This window comes from Nycticebus coucang, chromosome 6 (genome assembly GCF_027406575.1).
Source record: "Nycticebus coucang isolate mNycCou1 chromosome 6, mNycCou1.pri, whole genome shotgun sequence".
NCBI classification, from domain to species: domain Eukaryota; kingdom Metazoa; phylum Chordata; class Mammalia; order Primates; family Lorisidae; genus Nycticebus; species Nycticebus coucang.
Genome location: NC_069785.1, coordinates 103,342,371 through 103,355,794, shown reverse-complemented (window position 1 = coordinate 103,355,794; position 13,424 = coordinate 103,342,371). Strand labels below are relative to the sequence as shown.

General features: G+C 48.4%; 1 protein-coding gene across 3 annotated transcripts in view; it reads left to right on the top strand.

Moving 5' to 3' along the window:
• The window catches only part of CEMIP (cell migration inducing hyaluronidase 1), a 170,235-nt gene that overhangs the window by 99,758 nt on the left and 57,053 nt on the right, over nt 1-13,424 (top strand). For all 3 annotated transcript variants that reach the window (XM_053595324.1, XM_053595325.1, XM_053595323.1), the window contains exons 2-8: nt 909-1,018; nt 5,465-5,614; nt 6,444-6,582; nt 7,323-7,559; nt 8,377-8,556; nt 11,499-11,569; nt 12,537-12,632. In XM_053595324.1, the coding sequence (XP_053451299.1) occupies nt 925-1,018; nt 5,465-5,614; nt 6,444-6,582; nt 7,323-7,559; nt 8,377-8,556; nt 11,499-11,569; nt 12,537-12,632 (967 nt within the window). In that variant the 5' untranslated portion in view covers nt 909-924. The remainder of the gene's footprint in view (nt 1-908; nt 1,019-5,464; nt 5,615-6,443; nt 6,583-7,322; nt 7,560-8,376; nt 8,557-11,498; nt 11,570-12,536; nt 12,633-13,424) is intronic.

The following is a 13,424-nucleotide window of genomic DNA, read 5'->3' as shown; positions in this document are numbered from 1 at the left end:
ATGCATGGCTCCGAGTACATGGCCAAAGGTAGCTGCTGAAGATCCAGCCATCACAAGCTACATTTCAACCAGTAGAAGAAGGAAGGAGGGAAGAAAATGTGCCCTTCTCTTAAGGACATATCCTGGAATTCATACAGTATACTTCTACTATGTTGACCAGAACTTAATTCCATGCCATAGCTAATGCAAGGGAGACCAAGGAATGCAGTCTTTGTTCTAGATGGCTATGTGCCCAAATAAAACTCAGGGGCTCTGTCACTGAGGAATAAGGAGAAAATGGATATTAGGGTAAAATAAGCTATCCTTGTCCCATCTTCCTCTTTGATAGGTGATATGAAAAGGGTTTATAACATGCAGGCATCTATATTAGGTTTTCAATATAATTATCAAAGCTGGTTTCGGAAGCATAGACTGAAAACGTATAGGTCAGAAATCAGCCAGTCCCCATCTTCATTTTAAAGATTAGAACCTCTCATCTGAGATCCAGAGAGGTTAAAGAAATCAGCAGAGATCACACCACAAGTCATTGGCATCTAATTCCCAGCACCTATTCAGCGGGAGTATCTTGGTTCTCCTCTGTTTCTTAACTTAAGAATAAAAGCTTCATTCTGGAGGGGAGAAGCAGCAAGGATGAAATTCCATTCTTCACTTGGTGTTTGAGCTGTAGGATACAGGCAGGATGATGGCAGGGTTTGCAGCCCTGATCTTCCCAGCCCTGAGTCGTGGCTGCTGAGGAAGTCACTGCAAGGTCTGTGCACCGGGGAGCTGGCTGGAGTGTGCCCACTCTGGCCCCACCCCGTGCCCTGCCTCTGCGTGTGCGTGTGGCTCTGTCTGTCTCCATGCCTGCCCCGCATACTGGTTCCAGCCCACCACGCTTGCATGTCTGACTCTGGTTGTTTCTGTTTCAGGGAGATCTCTGCCAGCATGGGAGCTACTGAGAGGTGGGACTTCTCCTTCAAGGCCGTGCTGACAATCAGCTGGCTTGTCCTGGCCCGCTTCCCTGGGGTCACATCCACAGGTGAGCAGTGCAAACTAGCTGGACCTCTGCATCTCAGCGTGTAGGCACAACCCCTCACTGAAGCAAGTTTGTGGAGGGGGCAGCCAGAAGAGCATGAGAGTGGTCTCAGGGGATCTGGGGTGCCCTGGAGCACCCTTGCCAGTCAGTCCTTCCTCAACTCCTTGATCTCCAGCTTCAGTTCCATCATCCACAAAATGAGGGGGTTGGACCAGAATTCAGGTCTATGGGAATCAGGCACCTGGGGTGGACTAGTGACCGGGCAGAGACTGTTCATCTGGGAAGCTGAAGCTCCTCCGAGGGCCTCAGTTTTGGACAATTGCTGCTGTGTGGGAAGGTGGTTTCTCTGTTGCATGACCTTCTGATTTTTTTAAGAGAAGCCAGAAACATATATTTTTGTGTAAAAGATCCCTAATCTTTAAGTGTTAGCAACTAATTCAAATTTTAAAAGCCATATTGGGGGCCTGAAGAAAATCCCACATCTCCGAGAGTCAGCATTCCACCTCTTTCTGGGCCATCTGATCTCACTCTTCCCTTTCTGCTTTGGTGTCATAAGATCTGGGTACATGAAAGCACTTTCCAGCTCTAAGCAAGGATTAGATCAATTTTTCTACCTCAATATTGTCAACTTTTTCTTTCTGTGATCTTGAATTAACATCTGGATGCAAGAGGCAAGATTCCCGGGGCTATAGAAAACTGCAGTCAGATAAACCAAATCTTGGGTGGGAGACAGAGAGAGGGGACCATTGAAATATTTTGAATAGGGGTTAGTACTGTAATATTGCCATCACCATCGGTCATTATTTTAAGAATACTTTTGCTGTATTTACTGAGTTTGATACTTTTCTACAATAAGAATAAAGAACCAGGCATTGTTCTGTATTTTGTGTTTTCAGCCCAGAATATAGGAAGTAATCTGTAACCATAACCAGTGAAATCCTTTTCATTTTTTTTTTTTTTTTTGTAGAGACAGAGTTTCACTTTATTGCCCTCGGTAGAGTGCCGTGGCGTCACACAGCTCACAGCAACCTCCAACTCTTGGGCTTAGGCTATTCTCCTGCCTCAGCCTCCCGAGTAGCTGGGACTACAGGCGCCCACCACAATGCCCGGCTACTTTTTTGTTGCAGTTTGGCCAGGGCTGGGTTTGAACCCGCCACCCTTGGTATATGGGGCCGGCGCCCTGCTCACTGAGCCACAGGCGCCGCCCAACCAGTGAAATTCTTTTACTGTGATTTCTTGTTCAGTCTTTCCTATTAGAGGACATAGCAAGTAGTAACTATTTTAGCTTGCGATGAACAATTGACAGTATTGTCTGGATTCATTCACTTTTCCTCCTGCTGTTTATTCAGTTGGTAAGCACAAAGGGTGCACGGCCTCTGTGCCAGGAGCTGGGTTTGGGTTTACCTTTTAGGGTGACCCACCTTGGGGAGGTGTGCCCAGGTATTCCTTGGTAGATCCTCCCACATCTTGGTCCCTCTCTAGTTTGCATGTAAACCAAGTACAGAGGAGCTGTGTCTCTGGCTCCCTCTGGTCTTTGTTTTTCTCTGACCTCAGGGGTGGGGGGGGACACAGAAGCCAGCCTTAGCCACTCAGGCTCCAGGTAGGTCGGGCCTGCCTTCCCTCTCACTCTTGTTTCATGTGGCCCCTCCTGAGAAAATAAGGGTGGTTGCTGTGGTGACATTTTAGGGGAAAGGCACTGGCCCCTGTCAGCCACTCACTGATTCATACAAATGGAAATCCCCTGACACCAGCCTTCACCGAGAGCAAAATGTCTAGCTCCAACAAAGGAGTGTCCATCCGAGGCCAGTCTTGCAACTGCTGTGCTGTCAGAGCTTCTGGAGAGCTAGGCCGTGCCTTCTGGGTGACAAGAAAGTGTGCAGGGTCAGACTGACTACTTCCAAATCCAGATGCAAAGTCTCATGCAAACTTGTACACTTGAACATCAGGACTGTCCTGAAAGATGTGAGCCATGAGACCTGATGACTCTGTCCAGTGGAGTTGGAATGATTCCTTCCTGGCATGCTCATGGCACCCTGCCTAGACCACTAGGCTCCCCAGATGGCCACATATGTTCCCCCGTGGCTGGGGAGTCACCTCCTTGGACACTGACACTCTTGTCCAGGATTAGGTGGAAGGCAGCCCAGGACCTCTGACTGGCCTCTACTGGAAGCCGGACAAGCATTTGACCCTGTCTGGAGACAAACCTAGGACCAAGGCAGAGGGCCTCCCTACCCTGCCTTCCCTGGCAGCTCTGCTCTGCTCTTCCACTGAAATGGGAAGTCCACTGATGAGCAAGCCACACGTTCTTTCACCACATTGCCACTCTTGTGAGCTCCTTGGCACTTAGAGTAGCTGGAAGCACTACTTCGGTACAACTCCAAAAAATTTTAGATTCTTTTTTTCTTTTTCTTTTTTTGTTACAGAGTCTCAGTCTGTTATCCTAGGTAATGTTGTGCTATTGCGTCATCATAGCTCACAGCAGTCTCAAACTCACGAGTCTGAGCAATACTCTTGCCTCAGCCTCCTAAGTAGTTGTGATGACAGGTGCCCGACACAACACCAGGCTACTTTTTCTATTTTAAGTAGAGATGGGGTCTTGCTCTTGCTCAGGCTGGTCTTGAACTCCTGAGCTCAAGCAATCAGCTCGCCTCAGCTTCCCAGAGCGCTGGGATTACAGGTGTGAGCCAAATTCAACCAGCCCCTTTTATTAAGGAAAGAGATTCAAAGCTTGATTTAGGGCTGACCGCAAGGCAGACGGGGCTCAGATCAGGGGTTGTGGGGTTGGGAAGGGGAGGATGGGGAATGAGACTCAGCAAATGTACACTGTGCACCACTGCATGCAATGCATACATTCTGTGCTTTGCAGAGAAGAGAAGATGGGCAAAGAGGACAGCTCAGGGTGAGCCTGGGTCCCTGTCTGGTGCTGCTAAGTAAGGGGTTAGCTTCCCTCCAGTTCTCCTTGAGATATATAACATGGGGCAGACAGTCTCACCTCAGCAGTAACTGGATACAAACCAGATGACGTTCAGAACTGACATGCCAGTAGTTACACTGAACCCGGAACCCCGCGGGGTTGCAGTCCCATGTTGTGGATGTGGCTTGCTGCACCCACTTTGCTGAGAGACACAGCTGCAGACTGGCTCCCGTTTCTCCCAGTACCTACCCTGGGGTCTTCACCAGCCAGAACCGTTATGGACTTACCTGCACATCACCTTCCCACCTCCTTACCAGGTCGTTTTGAAATCTGTTGCCCCTACTTCTAGTCACAGAAGAATAGGGTGTCAGGGCTTATTCCCCAAGACAGGCCCTTCTCATTTTCTTTTGTCCGTTGCCTCTGAGCCCCTCTTTCCATCTGGGATTCTTCTTGCTATGCATGGAAGTTGTTTCAGTTTCTGTGACAGGCCTCCTCCTTTACCCGCTCCGTGGCATACTGCCAAGTAGACCTTCCTTGGCGATATGAAAATCGAGACAGCTCTGAGTTCTGTTGAGGTTCTGTTGCAGGTTGCCTCTGCAACCCCCCAGTGTCGGGCCGTCTAGGTTCAGCCAAACATTGAGACTCACTAGGTGACCACACGCCTCATTGGTCAGCAGACTCAGAAAATACAGGGCAGAGGCACGTGCAGAGGAAGGCTTTGCTCTTCCCTGGGACCAGGCCTATAGCACTCCACAGGGCCGTCCGGAAGGCCCTCTCTTTGTTCCCGGGTGACAGCTCAGGTGAGAGGAATCAAGACTGTCCCTGGACATGTGTAGGAACCGCTCTGTCTTAGAAGCCTCCTGGCCTCCTGGAGCCAGAATCTCTTATAGCAACTTCCCAGACACAACTTTCAGGCCTCCGGAAAAATGGTCAAGTACAGGAGTCTCTGGGCTCAGGGAACCTGCAGCTCATCTCCACAGGTGTAAATACCTGGTTCTTCTCGGTTTAGATGCCATTTCCAACCAGGGGTCACTTTTGCCATAAGCAACGTTGCTAGGTAACATAGACTGTATAATTCCATCTTTGTCAGGTTTCCAAGGGAACTGAGCTAGAAAATTAACCAAAAGTCTAATTTTCATGCAGGAGGGGATAGAGTTTTTTTAACTCTTCAAACAACATTGCAGAGGACAGAATATTTGGAATCCTAGTCATCAGGGTAAATCATTACATAGTTTTAGATCTTGGAATGCCCTGAGTGGCCATCTAGACTACCCTTCATTTTATAAATGGGGAAACTGAACCCAGAAAAAGGGAAATGACATGTTCACAGATGCATACTAAACTAATGAAAGACATGGCACTGGCTCCCAGGGTTCCTGCCTCCCATGCCAGGGGGGTCTCCTGGCTTTCTGAAATCTCACTTTTGGCTCTAATAAGGAAGAGGCAAGGGCCAAGAAGGTACATGAGAGCCCCCCTTGTGGTCTGTAGAATTCTTGCTTGGTGGTATGGCAGCAGTGACGTCTCTTTGTTCCCAGCAATGGACACTGGGTGCCCTGACCAGAGCCCTGAGCTGCAGCCCTGGAACCCTGGCCATAACCAGGACCACCAAGTGTATATTGGCCAGGGCAAGACCCTGCTGCTCACCTCTTCCACCACAGTCCACTCCATCCACATCACAGAGGGAGGTGAGTTGGTCTCTCTCTGCTTCTCCCGCTTCCCTCCACTGCCCCAGAGCCTAGAGATGGGATGCAGGTTGCCATGACTTCAGTGGACAAAACAAATATTGTGTGCTCTGTGTCTTGTCAGAGTATCTGGGTGTTTGAGATAAACATCAGTCTGAGCACTTAGGAATGGCTTGTGGCAGGTCCGATCTTAGTGAACAGAGCATTTATAGAGAAGACACCCTGTTGGTGCTCTGAGCAGTCCTGCTTTCTGAGGCCTCAGAGGCATAGCCATTAGACGCAGGACCTGCAGGGATGGCAGTTGGCCAGATGGGCATGACTTACATATTGCATGGCAGAGAGAAGAGGAGTTATAGTCAGCCCCTCCAGCCCTCGGTATCCATGGGTGGGCTGAGGATTCAACCAAGCATGGATTGAAAATATTTAAAAAAATTTTTCCACCTGTACTGAACATGTACAGACTTTTAAAATAATCATTATTTCCTAAAAAATACAGTTTAACCATGATCTACATAGCATCGACGTTGTATTAGGTCTTATAAGTGTTTTAGAAATGATTTCAAGTAAATTGAAGGATGTGTGTACATGAATACTACACCATTTAATATCATGAGCTTGAGCATCCCTGAATTTTGATAACCAAGGGAGGCGCTGAAATCAATCCCTATGGATACTCCTACAAGGGAGGGCTGCGCTTGCATGCACAGAAAGAATGCGGTGTTTGCAAGATCCACCAGGGGAGAGGGGGACTTGGGAGTCTGCTCTAGGGTCTGCTTTAACCTTACCCTCAACACCTGTGTCCCTAAACTGCACCCCGTTCCTACCTTTTCAGGCAAGCTAGTTATTAAAGACCATGATGAGCCGATTGTCATACGGACCAGGCACATTCTGATTGACAATGGAGGAGAACTGCATGCTGGGAGTGCCCTCTGCCCTTTCCAGGGCAATTTCAGCATCATTTTGTATGGCAGGTGGGTAAACCACTCCTAGGGGGTCAAATGCTCCTCTTGGATCTGACGAGAGGGAGGTTTCCAAATCGGAGAGGGAGGTGAGAGGGCGTGGCTTTAGCACAAAGTAAGAATCATCCTTCTGTCCTGGCAGATGGGATCATGAACAAGGCAGGCAGGGTGACTTGGGAGAGCTGGGGAAGCCATGAATCTTTTATATACCATGTTCTGTATATACCATACATAACACCTGTACTTGTGTTATGCCATCCCTGCCAGCCTTTCAGCACTTCCCAACTGTGTCATGTTCAGGGAGGCTCTGCAAGTATTTATTTAATCAGCTGTAGGATGGAGCCAATGGGAAAATTCCTTGGGTATTTGCCTCTGGCTGTGTCTCCTCTTTAAGCAATTGAGACTTTTAAGAAGTGATAGCCAAGAAAAATACAGGCTATGCAGAGCTAGACCAGGTGATTCCACACCTGCTAGGAACCAAAATATAAGACCCTTAGAACCGAACAGAAGAAACGCCAACGTGTAAATCAGTAACAAGCCTTTTGCTGCCCCTCAGGCCTCATTTTGATCTGGCTGGGGAGACCAGGTTGATAATGCTGTTTTCACTGACCTTAGGAGATCAGCAAAAGCGTGACTGGCTCTATGGTGGCCATGGTGGGAATCAGGGGGCGGTGACTCCTAGGTCTCCTCTGGGCCCAGCTTCTAGTGACAAGATGTGTCAGTCAACTTTGGGAAGCTGCTTTCTCTCATAGGGCTGACGAAGATGTCCAGCCAGATCCTTACTTTGGCCTGAAGTACATTGGAGTCGGTAGAGGGGGCAGCCTTGAGTTGCATGGACAGAAAAAGCTCTCCTGGACATTTCTGAACAAGACCCTTCACCCGGGTGGCATGCAGGAAGGAGGCTATTTCTTTGAAAGGAGCTGGGGCCACCGTGGAGTCATTGTTCATGTGATTGACCCCAGATCAGGCACAGTCATCCATTCCGATCGGTAAGCTTGCCTTTATGTCAGCTGCACCCGTGCACAGCACCCGCTCCCTGAGGTGTTCCCTGAGTGCCAGCCAGCTGCCGCTCTAAGGGCCAGCAGGAGAGCAGGGGAGGAGTGCTGGGAATCCTGCTCTCAAGCTGTGTCCTTCCCCGTGTGGCTGCCTCGTGATGTTCAATTGAACAAGAGCTAGCATGTGCTTACACAATAAAGTAAAACAATCTTTTAAAAGTAAACAGGAAAAAAATAGAAAGGCAACATTTACCATGGTCAAGAGTTATACCTGTATCACTGCTACCGAGTCAATCTAAGATGACATTTTAGTGATTCTAAGGTGCATTATTTTAAGTAGGAAGTTCTAGGGGTAGGAGAAGTGATTTGGGATAATCTGCCTGTCATTTTTGAGAATTTTGGAATTGGCATTTCAGTCTGTATCAGAGATAAAAATCCTGATGCTGTACATAATAGAACTAGCTCATATCTCCAGGATGAAAGGGACTGTCAAAAGTCCTAGGCTCCAACATATGGCCCAGTTGACATCCTGGAACTTGAGGTCTGCACTGTGCAATCATGTGTTTGGTATTTTATGAACATCCAGTGAATGATCATTATGGTTAAGTCAAATCCCTTCTTCTTGGATATTCCTTTATGGTGTGCAGAACAATTATAATTATTTGCTCTTTTCTCTAAAAGGCTTATTTCTTTGAAAACCATGGCCCTTGGGATCTTTAGGTGGCATGTCCATTGTTGCATCATAGGCACATACTTTGATCTCTTTTGGCTGCTGTCAAGACCACTTAGATTCCTTCTCTGCCGTTTTTAGGTTTGATACCTACAGATCCAAGAAAGAGAGTGAACGTCTGGCCCACTATCTGAACGCTGTGCCCGAGGGAAGGATCCTTTCTGTCGCAGTGAATGATGAAGGTTCTCGAAACCTAGATGACATGGCCCGGAAGGCAATGACCAAACTGGGCAGCAAACACTTTCTACACCTTGGGTTTAGGTATGGCCCATGGCTTCCACCCCCGCCGGACCCTGGGACATTGAAGCAGCCTGTCCTTGCCAGATTGTACTTCTTTATTCCTCTTTCCCCACAGCCATACCAGCCTAAATGACTACCCAGAGGGAGGCAGCTTTGTCCCTCTGCAGTGGACATATTTGAGGGTTGTTCTTGAAGCCTGGTTTTTCCTATAAGTATGATCCCTTCGTAAAACATAGAAGTTCTCTTTACGTGAACTCATTGGTTCAGTCAGCCCTTACACAGTATCAAGTGGGCCCTCCTGTGAGTGAGGCTCCGCCTCCCACGTGCAGCTGTGAGTGAGGTCCCACCTCCCACGTGCAGCTGTGAGTGAGGCCCTGCCTCCCACAAAAAGCTGGTGTTCATCTTCCCTTTTTATGGCAAAGGGGTCGTATCATGCCTTGGGGATTGGTGGACTTTTTTTTAGAGATTAAAGAACTGTCTCTGCCCAACCAAACACCCAAGAAAACGGGGCCCTTTCATGTATTCTAGTGTGTGTTTCATCTGCCATGGATTGTAGCATGGTGTCTGGCATCACACTGGCACCAAGAGGAAGCTGTTTGCCCATGGTAACCATGGTAACCATAGCTTTTATTGTATTGACTCCAACCTCAGCTCAGTGGAAAGTTGGGACTGTCTGTCCCATGGCCGGGTGGGAACTATGACACCCTTCCTTTCAGCTCTCCAACAGGACAAGATTGGGGACAAAATTGGGGCAGGCTAAGGTCTTTAGCAAAGCAATTTTCCTGGCTGGGCAGGGATTCCCTGGGCAAGGAAGGGGCACTCCAGGTTCCAGATTCCAGGGGCTGCTCCTTCTGGCAGGAAACTCAAGCAGGAAACTTCAGTAGCCAAAGACAACAATGCTACCTTGGCTTTGCAAGGCTCTTTTGTGAGTAAATGCTAAGTGCACTTCAATTTCATTGCTTTATAAACCAAAAGTCAGTTTATTAATTTGGAATGAGAGATAGAACCACCAAGGGACTGGCTCCTTAGGGCCTCACCCAAAGAAGGTTGTGGCTAAGGGCCCAAATGTGGCATCCGATGGCCTGAATGAGAGTCTGGTCTGCATCTCCTATGAGGTGTGACTGGGGGCACGTAACTTCGTCCTCTCTTTTCATGGTCCCTGAATGTGTAAAATGGAATATACCAGGAGCTATCACAAAGGACTGTGGGAAGAATTAAATGTGATAATGTGAACAACATATTACCATCAAACCCAGCACAGAATAAGCGTGTCTTAAATGTTAGAAGCTATTGTGTCCTGACGAACAAGAACCATTGGAAAGATGGGCCCTTTTGTCAAGGCCATTCACAGGGGCAAAGGAGATGTACAGGTGGAGATTACATCTCTCCTTACTTGTAGAGACTCAGTTTGAGTGATAAACTTAAAACATCTAAAATCAGTAGAAGAACTGAGACTGGGACCCTTCATTTGTTCACATTTGGGAAATGGTTATTGGACACCTACTGGTGGAAGGCATGAGGCTAGACCAGGCGTCCCGAGCCCATGGGAGGCAGGAGTAATGGGAATTGATGACGGGCGTGAGAGCCAGAGCATGGAGGTTAGCACAGACTTACAGGTGTGGGTGTGCCAAGGCAGGTGCTCACGGAAAGGCGAGCAGGTTCAGAGGCTCAGGGCAAAAGCTTTCCTGAAGGAGGGGGGGACGTCCAGGCAGGGACCCTAAATGTGAGAGGGTAAATGAGGCAGGGGGTGCTGAGCCCAGGAGGACCTTTGGCTCTGAGCCAAGGGACTTGGTTTTAAGCGAGAGAGTGACACTGTCAAATCCCTAACCTTAGCTAAACTCCATTCAGTAAGGACTTACTTTCCAAGTCAAGAGAAAAATAGTCAGAGCTATTCAGCACCCAAACCTCATGGTGAGAGAGCGGGTACTGTCGGGAGGGAGGTGCCTTTCCTTCTATCCTCCTAAGTTCTTATGTGGGGTGCCTGTAACACACACCTGAGAGGCAACAGGAAAGCACACAAATGCATTTAATGCGGTGAGTCTGATATGACACGTGGGCCTTTGTAAGGAACTGAAGGCCCAAAGAAGCAGTTCCGCTCAAGGGCCTTTATGCCAGGCTGGATGAAGGGTGGTTGGGAGTCACGGAAAATTGTGAGGGGGCGGCAGGCGTGAGCCCACGTAGTAACTAGGAGAAATTTAGCCAAGCCTTTTCCCTCAGCTCCTGCAGACTCCTCTCGGGGCCCTCTGTCTGTGGAGATGAGGATACTCCTTTCTTGTGGGGAAAAAGGTAGACCCTTCTCACTTGAGGGTCTTGTGACCTGCATTAGGGGAAGGTTAGAAAATCCTTCCTGCTGCATCTCAAAAGCTCTCAGCTTAACCTGCACCGAGGTGCTGGACTGGGGGAGGTGGCACTCCCAAGCCTCAGCTCTGCATGAGACAAAGATGGGCAAGAAAGCTTTCCTGCTCTGTAGCAGTGCGATCATGCAGGGACGATCGATGACTGCACCATTTTCAAAATCTTCAATCTTTTTCAAGTTCCCTTCCATTAGAAGGAAGGGGTGTTTCCATCCTTTCCAAGGCCTGAGGTAGATGGCGAGGGTAGTCAGTCACATTTGCCTCTGGTGCTTTCCTCGAGCTCAATTGTAGGGGAGTTGGGCAGTGAGAGAAATAACCTTTGCCTCTTGGAACATTTTCCTTGTTTTCCTAAAAGTATCCAAGCACTTGCTTCAGGACATAATTGAGCTTGGCAGGTGGTACCATGGGTCTGTTGGCTTGTTTGTTTATTTGTGATTCATACCCTGTCTCCTGCCAGGATGGAGCTGAAGAGGCTCCCAGTGAGCAAATGCCAGGCCGTGGGCGAGCAGGCCTGGAGGAACTCCCAAGGACAGCTCCTGACGCCGCCTCAGCTCTGCCCAGTGCAGGTTCAGACCTGTGGAGAACTTGATGTTTTGTGTTTTCTTTCAGACATCCTTGGAGTTTTCTGACTGTGAAAGGAAATCCCTCATTTTCGGTTGAAGACCATATTGAATACCAGGGTAATACACAGCTGGAGCTAGGCCTCCTTCCCTCCGCTGTCTCTCAGATGAAGAGGCGCGGGGTCTTCCAGGTGGCCCTCTTCCCTCAGAGCACAGCTTCCCATCTCCCAACATGCAGCAGAGTGACCAGACGCTTACCTGGCTGTGTTACATGACTGTGGCAAAGGTCCATGCTGGTCAAAGGCCACTCACTTGTGACAATATTTACATTTGCAAAGAAGTCTTCATGATGTAATCTAAAACATAGAGGTGGCATAGAAGAGATAAGAACTGGGACCAAGTGGATGGGGCAGTGTTTTGAGCTAACTTGATACCTGGGCTGGGCCTTTCCTGCACAAAGGGCAGCGTCCTCAGCCCAGCGAAGGCCACAGGAGGCGCTGCTGGCCCTAATCCCCTGGAGGAACTCAGATTGTGATAAATGACGGGGCTCCAAACTCTGGATTTGTTGGAATGTTGCAACTAAACTTTCGAAACTGAAATTTAAAAAATAGACTGTAGTCTGCTTCCCAAGTGAAAACAATGGCCTGATTTTTTTTTTTTTTTTTTTTTTGTAGAGACAGAGTCTCACTGTACCACCCTTGGGTAGAGTGCCGTGGCATCACACGGCTCGCAGCAACCTCTAACTCCTGGGCTTAAGCGATTCTCTTGCCTCAGCCTCCCGAGCAGCTGGGACTACAGGCGCCCGCCACAACGCCCAGCTATTTTTTGTTGCAGTTTGGCCGGGGCTGGGCTTGAACCCGCCACCCTCGGCATATGGGGCCGGCGCCCTACTCACTGAGCCACAGGTGCCACCCGGCCTGATTTTTTTTTAAAAGTTAAATTTGATTTTTTTTCTCTCTCTTTTTTTTAAGAAATGGCTCAAGATCCATGTGGGTGGGCAGGGGGGAGGGAGTTCCTCTGCCTTAGAATCTGAACTTTTTGAATCTGTAGGTCTGTCTGGTTGCTAAAGTGTCTGCTTCTCTGACAGGACACGGAGGCTCTGCCGCTGCCCGGGTATTCAAACTGTTCCAGACAGAACACGGCGAATATTTCAATGTTTCCTCGTCCAGTGAGTGGGTCCAAGGTGAGGGGTGCGAGACAACTTAGCAACACCAATGGGGGATGAAAAGCTGGGACAAAAATCACTGTCTTTGCAGAACAAAGATTCTTCTCTTGTACCAATAGAACCACTTAACTGTTGCAGAATCAACTGAAACTTCAGGACTGAAAGCTGTCTTTAATTAGTCAAGCCACATTAACTAATAGCCAGAGGGATGTTTTCTTCCAAGGTGAAGGTTCCAATGTCACTTCATTGGAGTCAGGACATTCAGTTTAGTTCACAGGATCTTATAGACAATGGCACTGAACAGGAAATGTGGGCAGCAATAGGGTGGACCCTCAGGTAGCCCCCTCACACCCACAGGGGTGTCACAGCAGCAATCTTAAAGCTAATCCTTGGATAATGGGTTTATGGATGAATTTTATTTCTCTCCTTTTTGTGTGTTTGCTTTTGCAGTAACAAAGAATATAGACTGCTTTTATAAAACAATTTCAGTAAGAGATGTTCTTAATTAATCCTAGCACTCTGGGAGGCCCAGGTGGGTGGATCACCTGAGCTCACAAGTTTGATACCAGCCTGAGCCAGAGCAAGACCCTGTCTCTAAAAATATCTGGGCTTTGTGTCAGACACCTGTAGTCTCAGCTGCTCAGGAGGCTGAGGCAAGAGAATTGCTTGAGTTCAAGAGTTTGAGGTTGCTGCAGGCTATGACTCCATGGTACTTTACCGAGGGCAATGAAGTAAGACTCTGTCTCAACAAAAAAAAAAAAAAAAAAGGAGACTAGGCAGGTTGTTTAGAGGTTTAGAGACACCCATGCC